The sequence below is a fragment of the Periplaneta americana genome, chromosome 9, assembly GCF_040183065.1.
Source record: "Periplaneta americana isolate PAMFEO1 chromosome 9, P.americana_PAMFEO1_priV1, whole genome shotgun sequence".
NCBI classification, from domain to species: domain Eukaryota; kingdom Metazoa; phylum Arthropoda; class Insecta; order Blattodea; family Blattidae; genus Periplaneta; species Periplaneta americana.
In genome coordinates this window covers 70,869,047-70,891,502 of record NC_091125.1, presented here as the reverse complement: position 1 = coordinate 70,891,502, position 22,456 = coordinate 70,869,047, and the positions used below count along the sequence as shown (strand labels likewise).

General features: G+C 34.7%; 1 protein-coding gene across 1 annotated transcript in view; it reads left to right on the top strand.

Moving 5' to 3' along the window:
- LOC138706061 (aconitate hydratase, mitochondrial-like) overlaps positions 1–21,921 on the top strand; it is a 43,856-nt gene extending 21,935 nt beyond the window's left edge. The window contains exons 7-14 of the mRNA XM_069834975.1: positions 1,988–2,163; positions 5,025–5,154; positions 7,577–7,734; positions 8,837–9,095; positions 12,763–12,968; positions 13,759–13,993; positions 17,490–17,701; positions 21,267–21,921. Coding sequence (XP_069691076.1) covers positions 1,988–2,163; positions 5,025–5,154; positions 7,577–7,734; positions 8,837–9,095; positions 12,763–12,968; positions 13,759–13,993; positions 17,490–17,701; positions 21,267–21,407 — 1,517 coding nt within the window. The 3' untranslated portion in view covers positions 21,408–21,921. The remainder of the gene's footprint in view (positions 1–1,987; positions 2,164–5,024; positions 5,155–7,576; positions 7,735–8,836; positions 9,096–12,762; positions 12,969–13,758; positions 13,994–17,489; positions 17,702–21,266) is intronic.
- Positions 21,922–22,456: the final 535 nt, after the last annotated feature.

Sequence of the window (22,456 nt, the reverse complement as noted above, 5' to 3'; positions counted from 1 at the left end):
GAAGAAAAATAACATTTTCTGCAAGGAAGTCTAGTTCAATGTAATGGTCTACTAGAATGCAAGAGGTGAATGGAGGAGCTCTAAATGCTTCAGCGAGAATCATTACAGCACACGTACCTGTTTTAAAGTCCCTCAAAGTAGCTACCCACCTCGCGACTGTCCGGAATGGAAGGGCATTATTCCTGACAGCTTCTACCAACTCTGTGTGGCATTCTCTGGCACTCCTCCCATGGAGAATGGCTATTTTGATATAGGTTACATCCATCCTACACGGTGCTACACTGACAACTGATTTAACATTGCTCTCTGTTCTATTACAATCAAGCACAGAGCCATCATGTGTTGTGGACACACACTATGACTGCATGGCTTCCGTGCGACATATGACATTTTGTAATACCAACCCTTACTTTCGAAAAAAAAAAATAGTTGCCAGAACTTATGCACTAACTCTCGTATTTAGATCTGAACATTTGGCACATAATAAATGCATTGCAGTACATACCTAATTAAGCAATAAACTGTAATATACATACATACTGTACATATGTACCAGATCAGTAATATTGGCTTAGAATATATTATGGACAAAATACGTATCTAAATTATTTCTTTCCGACATGCTGACTTCTGGCTAGCAACTTGATTTATTAAATCGTCATGCTCTAACAGTCCTAACAATTTTCACTAAATGCTAAAAGAAAATAGCTAGAGCAATAAGGCTCACCTCAATATTTTGAACGTAAATAGTACTTAACTAGCCATAAGCAAGAATATCTTTGTTCACCAGAGCAATTAATCCTGAATTTAAGTAAAGGGGTGGCTGGTAACAATATGGGATTATATTTCCCACTGCCTGTAGTGTTATGGCAACAACCATAATAAACATGAGGAGCAAAATGTTGGCGTGTTGTTAAATGTCTGTACATTTTGTCCATTTCTTGTCCTTTCATCTGTATATTTCACATATTCCACCCATGCTTCAGTTCTCACAAAAAAAAATAGTTGCCATGACTTATGCTCCAATGCTCGTATATATGTTTTTTTTTTAAGTTGGTCATTTAACGACACTGTATCAACTACTAAGTTATTAGCGTCTATGAGTTTGTTGATAGTGAGATGGTATTTGACGAGATGAGGCCGAGGATTCGCAATAGATTACCCGACATTCGCCTTATGGTTGGGGAAAACCTTAGAAAAACCCAACCAGGAAATCAGTCCAAGCAGGAATCGAACCTGTGCCCGAGCGTAACTCCAGATCGGCAGGCAGGTGCCTTAGCTGACTAAGTTACATCGATAGCCACTAAAACAGCTTAAGAAGTTCTTACTGAAATAAAAGAACTGGCTCCTTTATTTTTTCTTACTTTATTAATGATGTCACACATCTTTGAAACAAGTTTATCTGTGCATTTGTTATTAAATCAGTACATTAAAATAGTAAATACAGATCAGTGGATCATTTTTAAATTGTCTTGGCTCTCAAGAATAATTTCAATGTAAAATATGTGATTACTTCAGGAAGAGGACAGCATGCACTTCATAGACTAGAACAACCAAAGCTTCAAATCCTTCTCTGATCCTATTAGCGTCGTGCATTATAGGCACTATGTTCGGTTCAAGTTTGTCACCTATGTTTGCTTTGCAGAAGGAGGCCTGTCGTGTTTGTTTCACCTTATAAAAATATTCTCTGTCCTCCACTCATGTTTTAACTGCTTAAGGATTTTGATGTAGATCTTTCAATTAGTTTTTCATATGGAAAAAAACGAAGTCTTTAATGTCTTGGTTGCCTCTCTCATGTTCGAACATTGCAGGATACTAGCTCCTATTATCATCATATGTGTTTTGTTCGCATATTACAGATGTCTTCATGAATTTAAGAAGCAATATGGCTGTGATTACATAGACGATTTTGTTAGTCTTAAAGAAAGATAAAGTTCATCTCATTGGAGTGTATGCATTTTCAAGCCCTCCTCTTTTTTCTTTTAAGGCATGGCCACAATCTGCAACATGGGTGCTGAAATTGGAGCCACTACCTCTCTCTTCCCTTACAACTCTCGTATGAGAGACTACTTGAAGGCCACAAGGCGAGACGATATTGCCAGTGAAGCAGACAAGTATGCAAAATCTCTTCTGACTGCTGATGCTAATGCTCCCTATGATCAGGTATGTATCACAGCAAAATCTCATGTATCACCATATTCAGTAAAGTATCTGGATCAGAAGTAGTACATCATTAGCTCACTGGCTAGAACATTGGCTTTCTGTATCAGGCATCTGAGTTGAAACATTTGAAAGACAACCCATTAAATACCATTCATACAGAACACAGTTTGACCCTCATGGATAATGTTTAAAGTCTGAAACAGATAAACTAGTTTTGATAACTCTATCTATAGACACAATTGAGACAAGATGCCCACATGAGCAGTTACAAATTTATACAGATGGGTCCCTTATTTCACATTCTAGAGGAGCAGGAGCTGAAGGAATGTATCCTCCCTTTTCATTTTACCATTCTGTAGGAGAATATACAACAAATTTTTAAGGAGAAGTTACTTCTGTTTATATATCTTTGCAAAACCTGTTATATAAATTAAATTACAAAATGCTGTCATCAGATTCAAAGGCCAACCATACAACTTATAATTTGACAGCAGTCTACTTTAGGGACTAAGATTCAGGATTGTAAGAAAATGATCTATTACTTAACTAAACTACAGAGAAAAAAGTTTGTAGTGTATTCCTTCCCATTATGATATAAAGGAAAATGAAACAGCAGACTTTTTGGCTAAAAAAAAAAAAAAAGCACTGAAATTTTACAACCATCTAATAACGAATTTCCACTTTAGTCTCTAAAACAACTGATCAAAAATAAATTCAGATCTCCCCAAAAATAACAAAATTCGGATGGAACAAAATATAAAACTTAGAAATTTTATTGACTAACCCTGAGATAATCCCCCAGGGGCCATGTAAATGTGCTGTTGATGGTGTTCAGGATGATAACAGGTCATGAAAGCCACCTGCACAGAGTAGGAATTTCTCATACATCCATCTATGTATTGTGTGATGCAAATGAAATGATGAACATGAAACACACAAAGAAAAGGTGCACAGCATTACTACAAAAAGATGACATCATACAAAAATGCTGGAGTACAAGATTGCAAATGACTTCATTGTCAAGTGCCTAGGCATTGGACAAACAAGAAGAAGAAAATTTGTAACTCAGAGGTAAAATTTGTGATACAGGAAGATGGTGTTATATTGTTTCTCTCCTTGTCATTCCACAGTTTATTCATCATCATCATCATCATCATCATCATCATCATCATGATTTTTCTTGCTGCAATGTAGGTAGATCTAACCATTGTGTACCGTGGACATTGTGTGCAATAACAAAATAATCTTCTACAGCTTTGGCACATTACTCATAGAGACATTTAGCTCAGCTACTGGGAGAGATGGCTAATTTGGAATACTATATACTGGGACAAACGTGATAGAAATGTGTCACATTTGTTACAGGCCTTGTAGAAAGGGTGGGTGATCTACTCTGATCTGTTTCTGTTAATGCTATGTAGCCATATGACAGTTTCCTCCATTTTCAGATCTTCTTTCATAAGGCTACTTTGGAATATAATAAGTTGTCCACATATGTGGAGAAAGTTTTCATGCGACTTGCAAAGTGTTGTTGTCTATCTTCTGATTGTATAATGATGAACCCGCTACAATATTTTAGTTGTGATGAAGTTCTTAGATTTTACAACTGCTTATGAAAGCTGTTTAGTTTATTCAACCATGGTGTACAAAATGAAGTAGGAAAATCTTTCAAGTCTCGAGCAATACTTTTTGAGGCTAGAACAATGAGCAACTCCAGAACATTGTTGAAATTGAATTTCCACACATGATTGCAAAAGCCAACTGTATATTTGCTGGCTGCAATATGGTAAGCAGTGAAAGAAACCTATCCAAACTCCAGTTAGGTGATTGCACTGTGTGTTCTTGTTATAAAATGGATGAAGTCAGTGATGGAAAGTTAACAAATTCTGAAATGGTTATGAAAAACTTATTGCATAGTGAAAAAGTAAATATGATACAGTACAATCTCAGGATCAGTTTTGTTCAAACATTATGCAGTGCTAACATAGTGTAAGAGGCCACTTCCACAGTAACAAATGTGAAACCACTATGTCATTTGATATAAATAGTCTAAACTACTTTATGTCCAGTCATGAAAACTTGCACTTTACAACATGAATTTGGACATCTTTTTGTAATTTAGTGTAGCAGACCATTAAATAGAAACTGACATAATGTTTGTATAAAATCTGTCTTGATGTTCATACTTTCCATTCTTTTTTATTTCATTTTTCCCCACCTGGCCTTCTCATCCTCTTTCTTTTACTTTTATTACCTCCAATAAAGGTAATTCCTAAATATTTATGAATGGGTCTGCATTCCTAAAATTTCCTAATAGTAATTACTACTTGCTAAAATGTTCTTAAAATTGGGAGCATATGAAAATTGATATGATTCGAGCTACACAATTAGATACAGTTTAATACAAGATTGTATGAAAGATAAATATAGTAATATTTTAATTAGCACTAAACCAGTAGCCAGAAATGCCTTCAGTTCAGTACAGTTGTTGGTTCTGAGTGTTTAAATACTTTCTTTTTAAGCACAGACCAATCATCTTTCCACGGATTGGTCCAATAGTCAATTTTCAATAAGAAAGAAGAAAGGCAAAGAAAATAATAAGAAATAAGAAGAGACAGTCGAAGAAAGCAAAATTAGAACAGATAGAAGAAATGTAGAGTGAAAAGGAGACAATAGCCATATTCCAAGAAACCAGGGAAATCATGTCTTTACATTAATGTTAGGTACACGTGATAGCTGTACTGCAATTTTAGGAATATTTATTTGGAAAAATGGGATCACTACATGCATAAATACAGGAATTAGCTGTAACTTTGTAACGTATTTAGTTATGTCATTCAACATATATTTTCGGTTCACAGGTCATTGAACTGGATCTGAACACTCTAGAGCCACACATCAATGGTCCCTTCACTCCTGACTTGGCACATCCCATCTCCAAGGTTGGAAAAACTGCAGAGGAGAAGGGCTGGCCTCTTGACATCAAAGTTGGTGAGTCTTACTTTGTCGCTTTAGAAATCCTCTCTGGTCCACTATTCTCTGTAACTATGAGTGAGGTAGGCACACAGTTCATTCATGAAAATAATACTTTACATTTTCAAATACTGTTGTTATACATTCGGTATACTTGCATATAAGTTGTGGGTTCTCTGTGAAACAGTATTGTTAGTACTGGTGAGTTGTTCAATCTTACTCTCCACATAGACCATAATATTGGCATAGGTTAGTAATTTTGTTGTCCAGGTAATTATTGTTTGCTTTCTGGGCTAAAGTCGTCTACTTTGAAGAAAATAATCTCTGTCCATAATTGCATTTTCTTTGAAAGTAGGGCATAATTTTGTTACTCTTTTCTATTTTTTCATTATAGAAAGTGTTGTTATCCTGCAAATCATAGATTTCGAGATCGTCACTGAAGTACGAAGTTTTCAGTATCTGTTGTAAGAAAAAAGTGGTTTTAGGCGTATCATCTATGTACAGTAATTTCTCCAGTGTCGCATCTGTGGCTCAAGCACTAGCATACCAGTATTATATCGAGGAAGCCTGGGTTCTGTCCCCAGCCAGGCCACGATGGAATGTGTGGTGGAGAAAGATGCTGCAGAGGGGTTTTCGTGGAGTACTCCCATTTCCCTCTATCATTCCACTAACATCCCAACTTTCCCCTCATTTCATCTGTCATCTGCAGTAATTAAAAATAGGCTAATCTTCATTTCATACAAAAAGGCTCCACATGTAAATAAATGCACGTGTCTGAAGCCCTTCCTATTGGCTGCAGGATAAAGAATTCCGTTATGATACGTAGAACGTGACGTTAATTAGTTCCATGTCTGAAAGCACACCTGTTATGTTTTCGAAGCCTTAATGAAGAATTTGCTGTTTTTCTAAATACAGGAAGAAAATACGATATTTGAAGCAGTTTAAAAACTAATTAATGCTGTCAAGAAAGAAAGTGATTTGTAGGAGGGTTGATAAGTCTTAATAATGAGACTTGGCTGCGTCTCCACTCACTCAATCAGTGGTTAGTATTGTTTGCGTCTTGTGCTGTATTACAATATGGTGTCAGTACAGTGCTGTGTTAAATTGTGTGACGTTAACCTTCTGTGACATATGTACAGTAATAGCGCAGATTGTAAAGACTGAGCCAGTTGCCAGTAATTCAGGGCTTTTAATCTACTTGAATCATTTTTGTTCTAATTCAAGTTCCAAAGTGACTAGAGATCAAAATAACATCTTCATTTTCTTTGAGGATTCTTTTTAATGAGCTCCAAAACCCTTCTCCTTCACAGCCTTGTGGATACTAATATAATCATACTGAACCAATCTTACCAGTTAAATCCGTAGTAGAAACTACTGAAATAGTGAAATAAACTATGGAGTTCACTGACTGAATCTCTATAGATTGTGCTGGTCTCAAAAAACAGGAGTAATAAATCTGAATCGACAGTCAATGTGGGTATTTTAATTGGTGATTTACCTAATTTGGTTATAGGCTGTACGAAAATATTCGTACCAAAAACTGTTCAGAAACACAAATATTTAACATCATAAGGAGAAACTCCTCAGGAATAGTCCATTCCCTGATGTGGATGTACACTTTGTAATTCAGAAAACTGAAGTCAGCTTTTATTTGATGCATATTAAATTATTGCATTTGGATATGTCTTTTAAATAATAGTTAAAGAATGTAAACTGTAAACATGATGAAGGAAATAATGAAAAAGTATGTATAACCTTTGACACGCTTGTTTTTTTTTTCTTCTTTTATTATAATGTGCATTGAAATTAGGGAGATAAAGCAGTTAACCTTTATGCAATGACCTTTGGACTAGATCTTATTTTTGAGTACACAACAAATAAACAGGTTTTATTGACACTGTTGAGATCAAGTTCAGATAGAATGAAGGACAATTCTGGCAAGAACTTTCCATTGAAAATACCAGATCTTTTCGAAATGTTTTTCACCTCTAAGATAGTTCATTTATAGATAATTGAATCAGCTCTGACAATATGTCATTAAGGATCTGCAATTTGTGTCCTCTTGCAAATTTAATCTTGTGAAATTGTGATGGGCATAGCAGTTTTCTGTGCGTATTTTAAGTTCTCCTGATCTAGCAGCTTCACTTCTATGAATAGTCCCCATTGTTTAAAAAGAATGTAAACAAATAATTACACTGCTATTATGTAATTGGTAAAGCAAAGCCACTATTTTTCCTTCAAGTTCAAAAGATTCTCTCAATATCCATTTTCTAGATTAGGTACTTATCTGAGAAGAGAAAGCTGAATTTTACATCTGTTCTATTGTTGCTATTGAGATCTTTTTTATGTACTTAAATTTCAGAGCTATAAAGTGAAAATTGTGCAGCTGAATTTGTCTGCCATTAGTAACTGACATTCTGAAATAAGTGAAATTTTGTAGGCTTGATTGGTAGCTGCACGAACTCCAGCTATGAAGATATGGGTCGCTGTGCCAGCATTGTAAAACAAGCACTGAAACATGGTCTCAAGTCGAAGATTCCCTTCAATGTAACCCCAGGATCTGAGCAAGTCCGGGCAACTATTGAACGAGATGGCATTGTAAGTATTGTATACATATTATGGTCTGTTTGTATAGTTACTGACAGGTTCGAGGAATTGCAGGGATTATATTTTTTTGGCATATGTACTTTTATTTCATCTTACTTCGTACAATCGTATCTTTAACACCCATTTTACTTCTATCATTTGGTTTGAATTTATAAACATGAACACATTCATTCCTGTTATGAATGTTATAAGCGCCATTATTTCCCTCAAAATCATTTAATACAGTCAGCCATTTATACTGTTCACTTGCATGTGTGTGTGCATGCATGCACAATTTTATATTCAGTCACCAAGTATTGTGGTTTTGGTATATATTTTCTCACATCAGTTTTCAAATTTTTTTGACGAACTTACTGATAAATTATATGAATAAAATAATGTCTCGCACGCACGCACGCGCGCGCACACACACACACACACACACACACACACACACACACACACACACACACATGATTATTGGGTTTTGAAGAATATACATTATTGGGTTTTGAAGAATATACATAAACTACATGAGCTGTTCTACATTAATAAAAAATGAAAAAAAAAAAAAAATGAAATATCACCTACATCCCCATGAAGACATTAAATGGAACCCTGCTGTAGTAAACATATATCTGTGCATTGTTCTTTAGCTTAAAAAATAATGCTCTGAATTATGGTCGCAAGAAACCTTCATTTATGTTTTTTTAATTTGTTATTTTATGACGCTTAATCAACTGCTGTGGTTATCTGGCGTCTGAATGAGATGAAGGTGATAATGTCAGCAAAATGAGTCTGGGGTCCAGTGTCGAAAGTTGCCCAACATTTGCTCTTAATGGGTTTAGGGGAAAACCCCAGAAAAACCTCAACCAGGTAACTTGTCCCAACCAGGATTTGAACCCTGGCCTGCTCGTTTCACAGCCAGCCATGCTAACCATTAGTCCACAGTGGTGGATTTTGACTTATGTTGGGATGAAACTTTTACTGTATCATATAGTTGAAAGAAATTAAAGTTACTGAAACATTATGTTAATGAGAATTTCTGCATTGTGCAAAGTACTGTGATTATCAGAAGTGGGACAGATCTTGTACGAAAATAATTTGATTTCAGGCTGAGACATTACGAGAGTTCGGTGGCACTGTCCTTGCCAATGCATGTGGTCCGTGCATTGGCCAATGGGACCGCAAAGACGTGAAGAAGGGAGAAAAGAACACCATTGTTACATCATACAACAGAAATTTCACTGGCCGTAATGATGCCAACCCTGCAACACATGCATTTGTTACATCTCCAGAATTGGTAACAGCACTGTCTATTGCTGGAACTCTGAACTTTGACCCAACCAAGGATAAGCTGAAGGGAAAAGATGGTGAGCATTAGGGGACTTATTTGCCTGTCAGACAGTCATGGTAGAAGTTCTCATTGATACTTTCAGTTGCAAGTATAATATATAGCTGTACCACATATGCTGTAATGTGCCATTGCTCAACACTTCTAGTACATAAGCCATGCCTACGATGTCATAGTATCTATTTTAGTAGGTTATTTTACGACGCTTTATCAACATCTTAGGTTATTTAACGTCTGAATGAGATGGTGATAATGCCGGTGAAATGAGTCCGGGGTCCAGCACCTAAAGTTACCCAGCATTTGCTCGTATTGGGTTGAGGGAAAACCCCGGAAAAAACCTCAACCAGATAACTTGCCCCGACCGGGAATCGAACCCGGGCTCATAGTATCTATGATTTGCTTATGTGAAAATGGAGAGGTAGGTCTACGAGTATGTTGTCTTGTACATTAATGTGGTCTTGTAAATGTTGCACAACATATGATTTTAGTTTATGAATCCCAGGTTGTTTCTTAATCTTATCTTGGGCTTCGCCTATGATGACATAGTTACTGACTTGTTTCTTTGTCAGTTACCAATTGCAGAGCTGTCTTCCTAATAGTATAAAATTCTTACTTGGCCTTCTATAAAAAAATCAACCTCTGTTCTTTTTTTTCTGTTGCCCGATTTGCCTTTAGGTGTAGAAAAATCCAAACGTCTCTTAGCTTGTATATCAGTCTTGCCTTCTTTTCTTATTTTTGTAACCAACTCTTTGTCACTCCAGCAGCCATGCTAGCCGAATCAGTAATATTATACAACAGTCCGTGTTTTTTCTTCTCGTCTTTTGAAATGTTGTGTAACATAAAGAGAGTAGAAGTGTTATGAGCATTTTAGTGAAATAGAAGAGAAATACTAGTTCGACAAACTGGTGGATGCCTTGTAGCCACCAGTTTCTCACTGAGCATCATCGAAGTCTCTGAAGTCCCACCCACTGTTTTCTTAGTTGTTTTATTTAGTATAAACTTTTCATTTGCCAATCATCTGCATATTCCAATTCTATGCAGATGATTGGCAACATGCCATGACTGTTTGGCCAAGCATCTGCATAGAATTGGAATATATCAGTCTCCTAACTGTCCATTGTGCAACTCAAATCAAGAAATGGATTCAGAACATCTCAAAATCTGTGCGTCAGTGGCTAACCATGACAATATCTTTGAAAAATATTGGAGTGCAAAAGGTCAAATGACTTTATTGTCAAATGCCTGGCATTAGAAAACAACAACTTTTCATTTCTAATTATACGAAGTATAGAAAAAGTCTGCGATGCTGAGAAAAAATCGAATGTTTTATGGAAATTCACAGATCTTTATCAGGTCCTCTGTATAAAGGCTTTCTTCAGAAATCGAGCAGATTGTTCACATTCAATATCAGTGAGTCAGTTCATGAAACATAACTTCCATTCTGATATAAAATATTCCTCCCCCCTACCCACCTTTAGTTTCATGGATTTTTTTTTTTTGGCACCATAATTCAAACTGTAGTTATTTAATTCAACATTGTAATATTGATCACTTATGTCCATTACCCATTTATATATCTTATCTTTATTTACTCATCTCAGATACATGAAATAATGAAACAGGTTTTAGCAATAACACTATTTCTTCAAATAGTAATTAGTGTAATCATTTCACATCTCTACTTATGTCATTTAATAGAAAGGATCACAGCATCACGAGGCTTGAGAGTAGCAGTGTGATGTGGAAATGTGCCAAATGCTGAGGTTGCCACTTTTTGTTCTTATTGTGTGTTGTAGAGCTATGGAATAGGAATTAGAAGAGATAACCTTGGAAGTAGGGATGTTGTGACTTCGCAAAAGGAGTTGAAATAATGTACTAATGGATAATTTATTGAACAGGTTTCACATAATAGAGTGATAATTTATTATCTGCATACAGTGTGTTATAAGAAAGTATCTGTGAATTAAAGTAAAAATTTAATTACTATTCTTGCAGTCATCACAAGCTACATTTTAGTGCATAGTATGTTAGTCAGAAGTGGAAATTGTGTTGTACAGTAAATCCCCGATTTTATGTGATCTCGAATTAATGTAAACCCATGTTTAATAAAAACAGTTTCAGGTTCCGAAATTGATTCTATAAGAGAGTTGTAGGCTATTTTCATTTCTAATTAGTATAATTCACTTAAGAATAAAACAAGCATTTGCATTAAGAAATTGAGAAATTCCCAAATTGTTATTCATTGTAATATTTTCGAAATGTAAGAAATTGCTTAAGGTTTCCATCATTCAGTACTCAGAAGTTTCAGCACAGCATACCTGAGTAGAGCTGAAGTAAGGTGATGTTTCACGAGGTTTGAATCCTAAGGCCATTATGCACTTGGCGTTATGACAGTGGAAGTTTCAAGTTTGTTGTGAGAAGACGATTTTTTCTAAGAGAAGGACACCCCAACAGAAAATCCTCTCATACAGATAACAGGATATGCAAGGGGCTGGTAACCCCTTCATGTGAAAAAATTAATTACTCCTCAGTTCCAGAATACACAAAGCTGGTCGTGTGACTAATGGAATTTGACCAAATTTTTGTGATCTGGAACTGAAACAGATTTAATAGACCTAAATCTTGCAAGATGATGATGGTCATTGTGATGATAATGGTGATGGTGAGGACGACGACGATGGTGATGTTTTTTCATAAGGCTGGCTTTAGTAAAGAAGTAAATGAAGAGAAAGATTGTAAAGGAGTGGATTTCAAGATTGGGTACAATTAATACCTAGTGATGTACTCATTATATTTGATGAGTTTGTGTCTTGTGATGATAATGTAATCATAACAAATATCTGTGCTGATCAAAATGGGCAGAGTGGCAATGGTGATGGCGGTGGTGGCGATGATGGTGATGACGACGAAGAAGAAGGGGATGCAGAAAGAAAAGCTACTCCAGTATTGACATAGTCAGAAGCTATAACATCATTTAAAGTGATGACTCCGTTGTAGCCAGGATAAACAAATTAGAAAGGGATATTTTGAACTAGAAGCACAGGTATGCTAAAAAAACAAACAACACTTTTGGACATATTTAAAAAACTTGAGCCTGGTATTAAAATTTTGGCAAATATTAATTGTCATTGTTATATGGAGAGCCTGATCAGGAAGAGGAAAAGGAATTGGTTGGGTCACTGGCTGGGAAGAAACTATCTACTGAAGAATGCACTGGAAGGAATGGTGAACGGGAGAAGAGTTCGGAACAGAAGAAGATATCAGATGATAGACGACATTAAGATATATGGATCATATGAAGAGACAAAGAGGAAGGTAGAAAATAGGAAAGATAGGAGAAAGCTGGGTTTGCAGTGAAAGAACTGCCTTTGGGCAGAACACTGAATGAATGAATGAATGAATGAATGAATGAATGAATGAATGAATGAATGAATGAATATGGAGAGATTTCCAACAAATCTGTGTAGCCTATTTTATTGACTGAAAATAATGAAACCTCAGTTTACACTAAACTCCCATATAAGATGAAGAAAAAAGTTTGAAAAATGTTAAATATAGGTTTTACTGTATTTGCTTTTAAGATGATAAAAAAATTTGTATGAAAGAAGCCGGTTTGTTTTGTGCGAAGACATATACTCATATAATGAAATTAAAATTAATCCCAACTACTTATGTGCTGCTTGCAGGAAAAGAGTTCCTTTTGGACTCACCTTATGGAGATGAGCTACCATCCAAAGGCTTTGACCCTGGTGAGGACACGTATACAGCTCCTCCTGCTGACGGCAGCAGTTTGAAAGTAGATGTTGACTCTAAGAGCCAACGATTGCAGCTCCTGGAACCCTTTGATGTCTGGGATGGCAAAGACCTTACTGACCTCACCATACTTATCAAGGTTAGACGCCATGACATTATTCTGAAACTTAGCCATATAAATTTTTTGGAATTTCTTTTTGAGCTTTTGAATGGCTATAATACATTAATGGGTCGAGACGAGAAGTTTGATAGAGTATACATACACAGTCTATGCGCTAAGTATTTTCTGGTCCACAAGTCATTGTTGTACTTTCTTAATGCTTATCAGAAATACTGCTTGCCATCATTCTTTTGTTTTGTATTTCTGTTGGTCTTCCTTTGCACAGTTTTGCTCTTTACTATGATTGTATTTTCTAAAGTAGGGTTAATTTTTCAGCTTGAGAAATTCGAAGTCTCAAACAGTAAAACATAATTATTTTTTTAACTTACTGGTACTTTTGAATTGTGAGAGATCATTCTAAATTATCAACTAATTAAAATGCATATTATTAAACACATTTTAGGATTAGGAAAGGTCACTTAAGAAAAACAATGTTAAACATGATTTTGAATTTCAGAAGATAAACTAACGTAGTGCACATAATTCATTATAATTTCAGTTATATGAAATAATTAAAAACAATGGATCTTTAAACGAGTTTTGGAAAATTATGTTTTCGATTGCTTTTCTCATTTTTCTTCCTCACATTAAGCTAGAGCTTGTTTTAGAAGTTCAAAGACTAAAATATTCCTGACTTTTCTAATTTATAGTTAATGAAATGTTAAAATATATGAGGTTTCGGTGGAATATAGCATATATTTGTATATTTAAATTGTGAAGGGTGAATGAGAGGTGATTGAAGAGGTATTACATAGTATTTTTGTTTCAGGTTAAAGGAAAGTGTACAACAGATCATATTTCAGCAGCTGGCCCATGGTTGAAGTACCGTGGACACTTGGACAACATCTCAAACAATATGTTCATTGGTGCAACCAACTATGAGAACAATGAGATGAATAAGATCAGGAACCAGCAGACCAATGAGTGGGGCACTGTTCCTGATGTGGCACGAGCCTACAAGAAAGCAGGAATCAAATGGGTAGCTGTTGGAGATGAGAACTACGGTAAGTGTTGTACAGGATATTCCTTATTATCCTTCACCTCATTCTCGCATTAAGTCAGAACTTGCTGGGTGAAAGGTTAAAAAGACTAAAATATTTTCCTTTTCATACACATACAGTCTACTACATCAGTAGCTTTACAATGGGGAGTTGACAGTAGTCCTACCTTCTATATTTCATTGTGGATGTAACACACCTTATTGTTGAGTATATGGATGTGGTTGGACATAAACTAAATTGAAAACAAAACTTTGGACTGTAATAAACTAATAATTAAAAATGAATGCTATTGAAACTGTATTTTCTTGTATACTTTTGACATTGAACGTAAAATTTGAAATTATCTCTATTATCATTTTTAAATCGATTAATTCATTGAACAGTAATAAATGAATATTAAGGTAATAAATTCTTGAACTTCTTAATTTTATGTGCTTGACCTACATTCTAATGAAGTCTGGTCACAGTATAAGAACATACCGTAGGGGCAGCTCTTGTTAGCACCTTTGATTTTGTTGATAGTAAATTCAGCTCAGAAGAGTTTAGCTCTAATGAATCGAAGCGTGTCACTAGAATTGCAGAGCTAACAGCCGATTTTAGCGATCAGCTGTTTAGACATGTTAAACTTTCAGATAAAATTTTATCTATTAACTGTTGTACTGCTTTATGCTATAGCAATATTTGTGTCTTAAGTAGGGCTAATGAAAATTCTCTTTTTCTTTTCAAAATATATACGAAATTCCAGTGTACATGATTGGAATAAAATATACTATTAGTGACGTGCTTACGGTTGTACTTTATATCTTCATATCCATTGTATTTTGTCTTTGATCATAATATGTTCTATAATGCACTAGGGAAACATTCAATAAATAAATAAGACTTGCGATTGAAAATGTGTGTTTACTGTATACATCTGTATACTAATATTGTAGGGCTAGGTATACAAAGTAGACCTAATAATTATCTACCTGAACTCTTACCACGTATAACTAACTGTAAGTATATTATGGTCCAAAACATAATTTACAGTAATAGAGTAAAACTTCATTCATACGTTTCCATAGGGTCTGAAGAAAGAAGTATAACTGAAATGGGATTTAATTACATCTGAAATAAAAGGTAAAAAAAGATAAAGGTATCCCCTTTACATGCCATGAAGGCACTTGGGGGGGCATGGAGGTAGAGCCCATGCTTTCGTGACCTCGGCACTAGAATGAGGTGGTGTGGTTGGCACCACACTCTGACTGCCTTTTACTCCCGAGAAAGACCCGGTACTCAATTTTATAGGAGGCTGAGTGAACCTCGGGGCCATTATGAAAGTTTAGCAACAAGAAAATCCCGTCACCACCTGGGGTCGAACCCCGGTCCTTCCAGTCCATAGCCAGCTGCTGTACCAACTGAGCCACTCGGCCATCCAATTACATCTGAAATAGCATTAATAATTAATAACATGTGTTTATTTTACAAAAAGAAAGTCAGTTACATACTTTCTTCCACTCATTGGAATTCAAACCAATCGGCAACCTTCTCGTCATATCAGGTTGAGTCTTCTTTTAAAATATTTTCAGTTTGGAAGAGTGTTAGGATAGTTGTATTCAGTTCTGTCACAGGTTTGGACCTGGATTCTCATTGTTTAAAATGTTCCATTTCTTCACTCTGCACATACATACTTCTCTTCCCTCTCTAAATTGAGTCTCCCACTGGTGCATAACTGATTTACTGAAGCTAGCACATGCGGAGACAAGAATGGGTAGCTTCGAATTTCCAGGAATTTCAAAGCCTGCCATATCTTAATGAACACATACTGTACCTTATTTACGTGATTATAATATGCACCTTTTTTTTTCTTCACAAAATGTCATCTCGAATATCGGGGTGCACATTATATTCACACTCAAACTCGAACAAATTAAAATTAACACTTTACAGGGTGGAAGGAGACTGATGCATCAAAATTTAAGAGGTGATTCTACATGTTAAATATAACAAAACTTTTATTACACTTTTTCTTCTATGAAGCACTATTAAGCAGGAAGTGGCTGAATGCTATACAAGCAGATGGGTAAAAATAATCTGAATTTTAGTGTCTTAGCCTTTATTTTGAAAATTAAACTGTTAGCCATGAATTTAAATTGAATAATGGCGAAAATCGTTAAAATAAATCTTGCAACATAGTGCACTGTCGTGTGTCTTCGACTAAGTACAGCAGAGGGGGAGGGGAAAGTGAGAGAAGGGTGGTTGCGCTTGCTAGAGTTATTGCAGTAGCTGTGATATTGCCAAATTTCTCATAGAAACAACGATTTCCTCTAAAATGATGAATGTTAGAAAAAGAACTACTTTAGATTTTAAAACCTCTCCTCATGATCTATTATCAGTTTCATTTTGATGCAGTGGTTACCTTCTACCCTATATTTATGTTACAAGATATTGTGGGAAACAACTGACAGAAATGGCCACTGCGAATTTGTTATCTCATCTTTTGCGCACTTTTCATTTGTAATTTCTTGTCCATTTTTGACAACAACACTAATAAGAATACCTAATATGTTTAACTGGGCTACTAGAATGACTTAATAACATTTTTTTTTTTATTATGAGATTTTATAAATACAACTCTCAACAATTGCTCGTTTTTTAATTAAACCAAAAGAATTTACCAGTAATTACTGATGAAAGAGTAGCATGACGTCAGTCGTTGTCAGTCAATGTTCTGACACCAACCCAGACCTGTTGATCGGAAGTTCCAATTCTGATAATGCAAATGAGGATGAATGTGATGTATAGGCAGAGGTAAGGAAGTGCATTTATAACCTGTCTTGATAATGCAATTTTAATCTTGAGTGGTTTTAAGCACAGGTGCGTATTATATTCGCCAGTTTTTTTTTTTTTTTTTTTCTGAATTTTAGGATAAAAAATTTGGTATGTGTATTATATTCAGTGGCGTAAATATGGTATTTTCGCGTTCTTACATTTTCACGGAAAACCTAATTTCGAGAAAAATTGAATTACAAATCTCAAATTACAAATTACAATTAAATCTCGGGATTTAAGATCATATAAGCGACAAAACGTATAACTGCAAGAAATTAACATGGAAAGTATAGGAATTTTGCTGGAACTTCAGGAAAAAAAAAATGTATAAGTGAGAAATGTATAAATGAAGTTTTAATGATATCAAAACGCATAGAATTTCAGTGTTCATTGAAATAAAATATTCCATTAACAAAGTGCTGACAGTTTTATTCTATATCTTCATATCCATTGTATTTAGTCTTGGATCACAGTACATATACAAAGGAAATATTTAATAAATAAACAAGAATTTGGAGTAACCTGTTACATGATATACTAATTGTAGGTCTAACTACTTAATTAAGATTTATGCAGTAGATCATATTTATTTGTATCATCCCCATTTCTTTAATACCATACCTTGCATATTTATATGATAAAAAAAAAAGAAAGAAAATTTATTAAATTTGAATTTTTATGACAGGTGAAGGCAGCAGTAGGGAGCATGCAGCTCTGGAGCCCAGGCATCTTGGTGGCCGTGCAATCATTGTCAAATCTTTCGCCCGCATTCATGAAACAAACCTGAAGAAGCAGGGTCTTCTTCCACTTACATTTGCCAACCCATCAGACTATGATAAGATCCAGCCAAATGACAAGATCTCCCTTCTCGACCTGAAGAACCTCGCACCTGGAAAGGTGAGTCATCAGCTGACATATTTTAGAATTGACATTTAAGAGATTAGTGACTGAATTATGTTGATATTACCACTCAAGCCATAAAGTCAGAGCCTACATTCTGTGATTTGTTAGGATGCAAGTGATTGATATCGCTGATTTGAGGTTTTTAAAATCTCAAATTCCTAAATGCCTAACATTGTTATACCAGTTCTATTCCATTAACAAGTTTCAGAGCCTTCACACACACACACACACACACACACACACACACACACACACACACACACACACACACAAACTCTCTCTCTCACTCACACGCTCTCTCCCCCTCGCACACACACACTCACACTCTCTCACTCACACGCTCTCTCCCCCTCTTCCCTCTCTCTCTCTCCCCCCTCTCTCCCTCTCTCTCCCTCTCTCCCCCTCTTCCTTCCTCCCTCCCTCCCTCCCTCCCTCTCTCTCTCTCTCTCTCTCTCTCTCTCTCACAACAGATTGTCTTTACTTTACTAATGTCCAGAGATTAATACTGTATTAAATCAAGAAATATGCATGCGAATAAGCATTAAAATTTTAAATATTTATCTTATTTTGTATGACCTTCATTTGAGAAATTAAATCAATTACACGCTATTCTTTTAAGTAACCTATTTCTTTTCATTTTTCTAATTTAAAATAATAATCAGTTATAATATATTATAAAATTGAATGCATCTTTCTGTATTTCCATACCTGACTAATTAAGGATATTTACCAAAATATTGCAGGATGCTACATAGATAATTTTCAAATTTGGAAAAGTTAAACTGTGTTTTATCTGCTAAAAGGATTCGTGGCAAGAAAAAATAAGCTCTATGTTGTATGAAATAATTGCACTGTATTTAGAACATACCAATATGATATATTTTCTGTATTTTCTGGTGTCAAGTTTCCTTCATTGTTAGTGAAAATAATGCCTTTCAAGATTTTCAGAGTTGTTTTTCATTGTAAGAAATCCGATTTTTTTTTTTTTGTGGCCAATATGCAGTTCAATTTATTTGTGACTGTGTCTGATATTTAACGAGTTTATTTACTTTTTCTTCCACTAATACAAAGTGTCACATTGAACCGTACCTTTTTTTTTTTTTTAGATGAGTAATATTTGATGGAATGGAATTATCCCAAAATTCCCAGAAATATAGATCAAGTCTTCTTCAACTGTCTCAGTCTGTATTGTCCTTCACCATTGGAACCATTGTAACAGTTCCTCATAAAACAAGCAAATATCAAAGATTTCAGAAGCATTATATTCAAATCAATCTTCTTGATGTATCCAGCTGTTTGCTGACAACATAAGGTCCACTATAGTCGACTGTAGTCTTTTCAGTTCTTGTTTTCCATGAGAAATGAGGGGTATTTTGATCAGTGTAAGCAATATGTCAAGGTATGCAATAAAATAAAAAAAAAATACAAAATATAATGCATCATCAAACAAATACGTAATTTAAAAAATAAGCAGTATAAAATCTCTGTTATTATAATGTCTTGATCATATATTTTTTAAAAGTTGTACTACATTTCTCAATTTTGATTCTGGAGTCTATTGTATTGCATTGGTAGATCATTATTGTACGTTTGGTCTCATTAACTTCATTACTAACATTACTTTTGTGTAACATGTGTTAAAAAAATAATTATGAAAATATGTTAGGACATAAAAAATGAAACTTGAGATAATGTTTATTAAGTGTGAGAATCCTGATATTAGTCGTGATAATTTTTATGAAATTTTGAATAATGTTATTAGTAAAAATACTACGAGTAAATTTATTAAAACAGTCTAGTAAATATAAAGAAATAAAGCCATGGATCACAATTGGTATCATGAAGTCTGTACGAACTAGAGACAAACTTGCTAAGAAAATACATAAAGAACCATTCAATACTGAACTTAAATACAGTATAAATACAAAAAAATATTGAAATATTCTAACAAATGTACAACGTACTTTCTTCAAATCAATTCGGTTTTCGAAATAAACTTGGCACAGATGATGCTATTTTATTTGTTAAAAATAAAATCATGTGAGTTAGACCGAGACAATAAATGCTTGGGTATATTTTTGGATATTCGAAAAGCATTTGATACAGTTAACAATAATATTTTATTAGAGAAATTAAACGTTTTAGGCATTAATGGTCATATTCTAAGTTTATTTAAGTCATATTTGAATAACAGAAATCGTGTAACTAAAATTGATAATGAATTTAGTTTCACTTAAAACATAAAAGTAGGGGTCCCTTAGAGCACTGTTCTTGGTCCAATTTTATTCTTGATTTGTATAAATGATTTGTTATTAACTGATTTACGCAAATATAATGGAGTTATATATTCATATGCAGATGATACCGTAATTCTTTTTGGTCAAAAATCTTGAAAAGGCACTTATATTAATGTGAATAATGGACTACAGGTAATTACAGAATGGTTTGATTCAAACGCTCTTTCCTTCAACACATCCAAAACAAATGTTTCGTTTTCACTAAGGTCCAGTGGTCTTAAATTTCCTCAATCTTCTCTTAACATCAAAATTCATCATTCTGATTGTTCTTCTCAAAATTGTGAATGTCCTATATTAATCGAATCCTCAAAAGTTAAGTATTTAGGCATTATGGTCGACCAGCATTTATGATGGAATAACATATTACATACTTGTGCAATAGATTACGTAAAACAATTTACAGTATATCTTTGAACCTCAATAATTTCAAATTGTATCATCATAAATATGGAACTAAAAGATCCAATTTTATACGACTAGAGAACCCAAAGTGTTTGACAAGCACAGTTCTTAGCCATGGTACCTACTTTGGTCCAAGGTTATATAATAAAATAATTGAAAAATACCTAAATTTAGAAAATTTTACTCTCAGAAAATTAAAAAAATAGTGTTAGGAATTTAATTTTTAAAGAATATATATTGGTTTAATATTTGTATTTGCATGAGTTAAATTGTTAAAATTGAAATTGTATTTTTTTAAAGTTAATTTAGCTCTATGTTTTTCTTTCTTTTTTTTTTTTCCTTGACCCACTTTGTGTCAAATAATTATCTTTATATGTGTTAAGTATGTGTTTAAGTAACTCCCTGAGCACGAGTTTTTACTCTTTCAGGGAATAATTAAGTATTTTTGTACACGTTATTTTACGAACAATAAACAGTTCTGCTTCAAGTGGTTGAAAGGAGAAAACCTTGGAAAAACCCCAACTAGGTAACTTGTCCCTACCAAGGTTTGAACCTGCCTGCTCATTTCAATGTCAGACATGCTAACCATTACTCCATAGCGGTGGGATGTTATTTTAAAATGATTCTTTGTTTATTCAGTGACAAGAGGTGTGTTAAGATGGTTTTGTAGAAAATGAATTCAAGTGGCTCTGTTAGACTTTTTTTCTTAGCATGTATATTCTTAAACTGAATGAAATACGTCTCTAATCAGTATTATAGCTGTCTGGTCTAATATCACTCCATGAAACATCATTGCTGAAGTATTTTAATTAATTTTAAATACTCTCTGCAGAACTTATAAATATTTTCTTGTTTCACAGCCTGTGAAAGCGGAGATCAAGCACAAGGACGGAAAAGTGGAGTCAATCTCTCTCAACCACACAATGAATGAACAGCAAATTGAGTGGTTCCGAGCAGGAAGTGCCCTCAACCGCATGAAGCAAATTGCTGCAGGGAAATAAAACATCTGAAATCTGTACTTAGACAGATGCTAGACAAGCTGTGCTGCAGTTCAGCTGCTCGCCAAATTCCCACTAAACAACAGCCAAACTTGCTGTAGCCCCTGTAATAATGGTGCAAACTGCGGGGGAATTAGGAGAATGTCCTCTGCCTAATCGGCTGTCGAGTTCCACCACTTGTACGGATTTCCTGATTACTTTTATACTCAAATCCCTAGATTAAATTCTATGGTACAAATGCTGGTGCCCGACAGATGAACAGACAATATCACTGTTTGTAGAGTATAGAAATTTCCACTCGTGGTACACACAAAGACTGAGTCCTTGGTATGATTTTGTCATCCTTCAGTTCTAAAGAATTATGTAATTTTGCTAGTCTCAAGTATTTCCAAGTATTTTTATGTAGCTATATTTATGTTCGTGGGTCCACAGAGTGGGATGTGGACCTGTGGACCTGCAAGCTCATGTACCTGTATTCTTTTGAATGCGAGTATTAAAGTGTAAATGTATTATGTTATGTTTCTGAGAGTTTCTGAATCCACTTACAACTGATTCGTTGATAGTTACGTGAAAAACACCAGCTCCTTCCAAGAATACTCAGATTAATGAGATTAAGGGGAACACTAACATTCATTACTTTCACACTTAACAGTAATACGTAAGAATTCGCTGAAATCCTTACTAGGATCAATGGTCATTCATTACTGTTTAATTGCGTAAGTAGTAACAATCAGGTAATTAATTGAATTTTATCTGAAACTTTTAATGCAGCAGTCTCTTTGTAAAGTGTTTGCTTGTGATACCAACAATCCAACATAACACTTAAGATGGTTCCATGGCCAATATGGAAATGCTAAGTGCAGCCTGACTTCTATCTTGAAAAGTCTGCAAAGTCATCCTTTGGCTGCAGTATAATTTAGTAGACTTTACTTATTTGGAAATTTTCCTTGTAGGATCATTGAAATCATTTTGCATCGAACCTTCATACCATAATTTAAGTGATATAATACAGAGTATTCAATTTAAAGGAGGACCCACCGTAAACAGCTCAT